This window comes from Coregonus lavaretus (genome assembly GCF_964263955.1).
Source record: "Coregonus lavaretus genome assembly, chromosome: 7".
NCBI classification, from domain to species: domain Eukaryota; kingdom Metazoa; phylum Chordata; class Actinopteri; order Salmoniformes; family Salmonidae; genus Coregonus; species Coregonus lavaretus.
In genome coordinates, this window is record NC_139994.1 from 61,175,590 (window position 1) to 61,183,167 (window position 7,578).

At 42.5% G+C, this 7,578-nt stretch overlaps 1 protein-coding gene across 2 annotated transcripts in view; it reads left to right on the top strand.

Moving 5' to 3' along the window:
- The window catches only part of rbpjb (recombination signal binding protein for immunoglobulin kappa J region b), a 78,856-nt gene extending 71,701 nt beyond the window's left edge, over nt 1-7,155 (top strand). For both annotated transcript variants that reach the window (XM_084165665.1, XM_084165664.1), the window contains exon 11: nt 3,319-7,155. In XM_084165665.1, the coding sequence (XP_084021791.1) occupies nt 3,319-3,652 (334 nt within the window). In that variant the 3' untranslated portion in view covers nt 3,653-7,155. The remainder of the gene's footprint in view (nt 1-3,318) is intronic.
- Nucleotides 7,156-7,578: the final 423 nt, after the last annotated feature.

The following is a 7,578-nucleotide window of genomic DNA, read 5'->3' on the forward strand; positions in this document are numbered from 1 at the left end:
TAGTATGACCAGACAGACTGTTTAGGACAGAATACTGTAGTATGACCAGACAGACTGTTTAGGACAGAATACTGTAGTATGACCAGACAGACTGTTTAGGACAGAATACTGTAGTATGACCAGACAGACTGTTTAGGACAGAATACTGTAGTATGACCAGACAGAGCCTGTTTAGGACAGAATACTGTAGTATGACCAGACAGAGCCTGTTTAGGACAGAATACTGTAGTATGACCAGACAGACTGTTTAGGACAGAATACTGTAGTATGACCAGACAGACTGTTTAGGACAGAATACTGTAGTATGACCAGACAGACTGTTTAGGACAGAATACTGTAGTATGACCAGACAGACTGTTTAGGACAGAATACTGTAGTATGACCAGACAGTCTGTTTAGGACAGAATACTGTAGTATGACCAGACAGACTGTTTAGGACAGAATACTGTAGTATGACCAGACAGACTGTTTAGGACAGAATACTGTAGTATGACCAGACAGAGGCTGTTTAGGACAGAATACTGTAGTATGACCAGACAGAGGCTGTTTAGGACAGAATACTGTAGTATGACCAGACAGACTGTTTAGGACAGAATACTGTAGTATGACCAGACAGACTGTTTAGGACAGAATACTGTAGTATGACCAGACAGACTGTTTAGGACAGAATACTGTAGTATGACCAGACAGAGGCTGTTTAGGACAGAATACTGTAGTATGACCAGACAGAGGCTGTTTAGGACAGAATACTGTAGTATGACCAGACAGAGGCTGTTTAGGACAGAATACTGTAGTATGACCAGACAGACTGTTTAGGACAGAATACTGTAGTATGACCAGACAGACTGTTTAGGACAGAATACTGTAGTATGACCAGACAGACTGTCTAGGACAGAATACTGTAGTATGACCAGACAGACTGTTTAGGACAGAATACTGTAGTATGACCAGACAGAGACTGTTTAGGACAGAATACTGTAGTATGACCAGACAGACTGTTTAGGACAGAATACTGTAGTATGACCAGACAGACTGTTTAGGACAGAATACTGTAGTATGACCAGACAGACTGTTTAGGACAGAATACTGTAGTGTGACCAGACAGACTGTTTAGGACAGAAAGGGTTTAGAATCAGAAACACTAGTAGAATAGAATGAAGTCAAACTGTAACAGCTACAAACGATTAATTAGTTTTATCCATGAGATGCACCTTTCTGTAAAGGGGAAGAGGATGTCCCTATTCAGTCTGACCTTGTTACTCTTTATAAGCTCTATATCAGTACTAACCAGGGGATAACCCAGACAGATTACAGCCGTGCCTTGTTACTCTTTATAAGCTCTATATCAGTACTAATCAGGGGATAACCCAGACAGATTACAGCCGTGCCTTGTTACTCTTTATAAGCTCTATATCAGTACTATTCAGGGGATAACCCAGACAGATTACAGCCGTGCCTTGTTACTCTTTATAAGCTCTATATCAGTACTAACCAGGGGATAACCCAGACAGATTACAGCCGTGCTTTGATCCAAGTCAAAGCAATGTTCTGGGCTAATTTGTACTAACTCAACAAATATTAATTTGTCTGAATTCAGTTTAGGCTCAGATATTGCAATTTTCAAAGCGCACCCATCAGTCTATGCCAAACATTCTTCAAAAGGTACTATTTTTCCTTTCCATTTAGAATTTTATACATTAATTAGCGACCCATGAGGTAGAGAGAGAGGTCTTTACAGCAGGTGAAAGAGCTCCACTGTCGTCCTGTAATAAACAGTAGGAATCACCCTGGATTTTAAACCCTGCTGGGAGAAGCTGTGAGTGAAATGTTGAGGTTGTTGTCGGCTGCAGAATGGTGTGTAAGTGGTCCTTATGTAGACTGAGAACGCCACAGTCCCCATTTGACCCAGTTGTGTTAGATGTGTGTATCATAGGCGGTTTTACAGGACTGTTTTTGTACACCAATCATAGACACTTAAGTGGTAATGCCCGAGAAGCTGGTGTTTGGAGGATATATTGGCACGGGTGTTGTAAGGCCCGAGACGAAGTCGAGCCAAACACCGGCTTCGAGGGCATTATCACTTTTATACAATGGGTTACCAACATATTCAAATAATGATTGGCATATATTTATTCATACTATTTCATCCTTCCACAAGATAAAGTCCTGACACAAATCTAGGGTTGCTACCCAAGCCGGCTGGTCGTTCATTCTATCAGTTCGGTTGCCAGAGACGCGCCCCAGTCGTTCTGTATCTATGGACGAGTCGTTCGTTCTAAATGTTCCATTGCCATACTGGCTGGCAACGTTCTTATCCCTTGCTTGCTAGCTAGCCAACTACAGCTAACTCACAGTCACGTCAAACAGTGCATCCAGAATAACAACAGTAGCTGCATTTGCATTTGTTTAAGCTGTTTTCTAGTGACATTTATTTAGACACATCCATAACAGCTAATGAGGTGCGATTTCGCCTGGCATAGAAAATGTGCTCTCTCGTCAAGACACTGTTTTTCAGAGGAGCTAGCTAACAACACAGCTAACACAATCACTTCAAACTGAAGCTGTAAAGACTGCAAACTAGCTGCACTTTGTTTCTTTTGACCTTTTTTCAATTTACATTTCTTTGTATATATCCATAAAAATTATGCCAGGTGATTCATGATTTCGACTGGCTGAGAAACGCTCCCTGTCTGTCTGTCTGTCCGTCTCGTCCCGACTCCTGACACGTTCGTTACTATGGGGAAGCTGGAGATGGAATTTGAATATTGAAATAATGTTGCAAATATCAGAGAGACAGACAGCAAGGTTTTAGCAAATCTCCGCTGTTGAAAACTAAATGTTAGTCTAAAAGAAATGTGAGATAATGTCTAGATGCTTTTTATTGTGGAGATCAAGTTTATAAATTGCCTGGCTGGGCTGATGAGACAGTGGATTGTGCAGTCAGATGGAACAGAGTAAATAGGCATTTTAACGTCATAGATGTAGCCGGTGGCAACCTGTGGAACAGACACTGGCTGGAATGCGGTTTTAACCAATCAGCGTTCAGGATTAGACCCACCCGTTGTATAATATGGAATGCATGGCCCTCCCATAGTGCTTGATGGATGCATGTTATCATTGGTATACTTAAGTCATTTGTTCAAATCCTGCTCGAAGGACCATGAAAGACGATTCTCAACTGACATGAGATCTTTACATGACCTACTTTTTTGTTTCCTTAGTCTATACTGAGGTCGGCACACAATGAGTCAAATAGCTAGAGTCAACCCTGTCTGACTCTCTCTCTCTCTCTCTCCATCTCTCTGCTCGCTGCTGTAGGTGTGCGGAGAGCATGCTGTGCGTGGTGCCTGACATCTCGGCCTTCCGCGAGGGCTGGCGCTGGGTGCGGCAGCCGGTGCAGGTTCCCGTCACGCTGGTGCGAAACGACGGCATCATCTACTCCACCACGCTCACCTTTACCTACACGCCGGAGCCCGGGCCGCGGCCACACTGCAACGCCGCCGGAGCCATCCTACGGGCGGGCAGCGACCGCCTTCTGACGGCTAGCAGCAACAGCGCCGGCAACAGCGACGCTAACAACAGCTACGGCCCCAACAGCACCTCCAACGCAGGAGTCACATCCTCTTCCACGGCCGCAGCCGTGGTGTCCTAACACCCTTATACACACACACTTATACACACAATATGCCTCGAGAGCAAAAAAACGTACCACATGGTAAAAAAAGACTACGAAGTAAAACTGACTCTCTGAAAGTGCTGCATATTGATTTGGGATTCAAAAGAAGCTGAAATGTAGAGTTGATCAAAGGGAAGGGAGGAAAAGGAGGAATTCTAAGATGGGAACGATGTCAACCAGCGGAAATAAGAGAAACTGTGTGAACTCCTCGCCGCTGCCCTCTTGTGGTTTCTTAAGGGACATACCTGTCGGTTTCTGGTGTTGGAGCTGTGGAATAGGGAGTTCCTATTGGCTCAGAGCACCAGTGTCTTTGACGGCCCGTGAGAAAATCGAGACCACAACAACGATACATCCGCCACATGTATAGTACGTTAACAAAAAGGTATATTTTGTGTGCTTTCTTTCTCCCTCTGTTCATTTTTCCCCCCCCCTCTGTTTTTTAATGTGGCGTTAGTTGTCTATGTTACTGTAAAGGGATGAAATGTATCGTTGTTGGAAGGAGAGTGAGGATCGGACATAGAGGGCCATGTGATGACGATAACATCGTTTTGGTGGACCAAGGATCTTGTATAAGCTTTAGTAAAGGTACATTTTCACCTTTTTTTGTATTAAACATATAGTACACTTTTGTTACCAAAATAGTTTCTATTCTCTTCCTCCGAGCTTTGGGATTCTTTTTTTGGGGTCCAAATCCCGACCTGGCGTGTGTATTACAGCTACTGTTACTTCCTGGTCTCCATTAAATGCCTGCTTTTTTCAGTCTTTTCGACAGAACGTTGAATTTTTTATACTTTGCTAGTCTTGGGATTTTTTTTTTTTTTACCTAACCGAGGGTTTGTTTGTGAGTAACCTCAGCGGGCCTAATTTTTGTATTCTCATTGTTTTTTTTAATGAAGTCTTTAAAAAGAAAAGCTTTAAGCAATGCCTCTGCCTTGCCTGCAATACTCGTTACAGCTACGTTTCCATCACACACGGAGCCATGGTGAAGTGAATTCTTCCATTTATTTAAAATGTAAAAAACTAGGCCTCCTCTTCCAGTTACAAAATAGTTTGTCGTTTTCAAACACATTTAATGAGTCTAGTCGTTAAAATGAAATGGTAGCCTGAGGACAGTATGTTATTACAGTCAAAACTAAATCATGTCACATATCCAAAGTTGAGATCGTGTTTCTGTATTGGTCGCCACAGAAGGATCCGTCGACGTCTTCAAATCTGTCAGTCAGTATATTGTCTTACCAGGCCTTGGTGTCTTCCTGTGTGTAGTTCTGGTGGCATTTAAAACCTTCGTTGATTTGAGAAAACGGAGAAGACAGACACTTCCAATTCGATGTGGCCTTACCGCTAACTTAAATGTCAGAGTAACATTACCTTTCCAACGACCTGCCCTTTCCTTTTCATTTACGTAACTAGAAAGATCCTGTGTGGCGGAAAACAAAGTCTGTCTTATCTCCACTCGTTATTAAGTTGTTGATGACAAAGGGATTCTAATATCCCATAACTCTTTGCAACAATGGGACCAGCTATGCTAGTTAGCAACGGCACTAGTCCAATTTAAGTTGTTTGTTTTCTAATGCCGCCGGGTGGAATTATTACGTTGTCCTAACCTGTATATTTTTCCACCTAGACTCATTACAGGAAGTCGTTTCATTGGACAACATTACCCATAATGCCATCTTTGTGCCACTGCTCCAAAACCACATTGTCATACATACGATCAGCCTTCTGGAGGATTTGTTGGTAATGAGAACTCTCTGTTCAGTGTAAAAGTACAACACTTATATATCTACTTCATCATCACAGCAATCTGCTTTCTCCATTTTAGATCAGTTGTCTTGTGAGCGCTGTGACCCCTCTCTGAGGCCTCTTTAAAAGCCTTTTAACTAAACCTCCTGTGGTTTTCCACCTTACAAAACAATTACATCACTGTCTGAAAGTAGCCACACCCACCCAATGTATTTATGGTGATCAATTATTCTGTTAGAAGTAACAAGGCCTTCTAGATGTGTGTGTGTGTGTGTGTGTGTGTGTGTGTGTGGCTGTATTATTGATGATGTCTATTTGGAAAAAAACGTACAGCAATATTGTACAGGTCATGTCTTCGTGTCTCTTGGGGTTTGTCTGCCTGACCATTTAGTTCAGCGGCGTGTACGTGTGTGTGTGTGTGTGTGTGTGTGTGTGTGTGTGTGTGTGTGTGTGTGTGTTTGCCCGCTCTCTGCTGTGTAGTCTGTAACGATGGATCGGTGAGCGAGACTCGTTCCATTTCAGTGTGTTTGTGCGTGTGTACACCATTCATGTTCAAAACAATCAATGCTCTTGTGAAGATGTACTTTGGAGATTGGTTGGCCATCTTCTGACTTGATCCAAATATAAAACAAGTGACTCTTTCTCTCGCATAATAATATGTGGACAAAGGTAAAAGGCAATACTTTGATCATAGCGCGACGGTAGAACTGCATGCACTTCCAGGAAGAACTATGATGCTGAAACTTGAATATGTCTGCTTATTAATTAAGTATTTCTGGCCTCTCTCTCATCATGTACCCATTTATCAGTCATATCCCTTTAATAAAAGGGAACAAAAAAAGTGCTAAATTTCCCCTAAAAACTTAACAGATGGGATGCTTTTGACCCCCTCCCCCCCCCCCCCTTTCATCAGCCATTGATGTTAATGTAAACAGTGTAATATTGATATATTTTTAAAATTATTGGTATAAAGTTTCCCCCTTGTCTTATTTTATGTCAAAGAAATAAGTGCATTATTGCCCTTGCTGCCTGCTTTGGCCCGGGAGTCGATTTACAAAAGGCCGGTTGCTGTCGGTCCGGCAACAGTTGTTTTTACGTTTTTAATTAATTCAAGAATGGGTGCTATCAACCTGAATTGAATAGTTTGCAGCATGAAACCAACATGAGCTTTGTCACCTATCACCTTACTATGGAATTTTCTTTACACAACAAAGAGAAAAGCTACTGGCCTTTCCAAACCCACAACTCTTATTGTGGTGTCATGTCAATAAGGTGGTCACTGAATCTGTTTTGGGTTTGCTCAGTGTTTTCATGATGTCAGCTGGTAGAGGTGAGTTTTGGAAAGCCTTGTCTAATGACTGAGTCGTCCTCCAGTCAGTGTCACCTGTTTCTGTGTTGTTTACACGTTCTGTTGATGCTCGGGGCTCTCCCCTGCCTGCTCCATCCGTTTTATCACCGAGTCTGGACAGAGCAGGGTCGTGTTCATCAGGGCACACAACGGAAACATGTAAATGTTTTGCTATGGAAATGGGTGTTTCTTATCTGACAAGTGCAGGAAGTCCATCCCCTGTTTTTTCCGTATTCTTCCATTTGGTGCCTAATGAACACGACTCGGTGTTGTGCTGCGTCTCTTAAACAGTGGAAGGGGAGTGAGTATTCTCAAGCGCATCCCTTTGACAATTGTAACTGGTTGAACTGTTTACATGTACTCTATAGAACAGCGGAGGCATGGAGGATTGGAGCAGGAGGAGAGGGGGGGGGGGTCCAGACAGTAACTACATGGTCAAGAAGAGCATCAGTTCTCCTCTTCCTCACGTTTCACTCAACAAGGGGAAGGCAGTTCTCTCTTACAGGGGTGGAATGTTGTTATCAACAAACTGTATTAACCCGGTAACAGAAGCTGATGATAAATACTCTCTTAACCTTGCGAGAAAGTTTTTGCAAATAATGTGTACATACTGTACTTGCAAGCGGTTTTTAATTTTGTCAGTCATATTGTTTTCTTCCAAAAGCAGCTGTTTGTTTGGGGGGGTAATGAGCTCTGAACTATGTATGTATGTATCCTCTAATATGCCAAATGTCTTTTTATAATGTAGATTTCTCTGCTAAACTAAATAGGACGGAGTGAGAGGTAGCTTTAAATAGATGAAAAGGCGTGT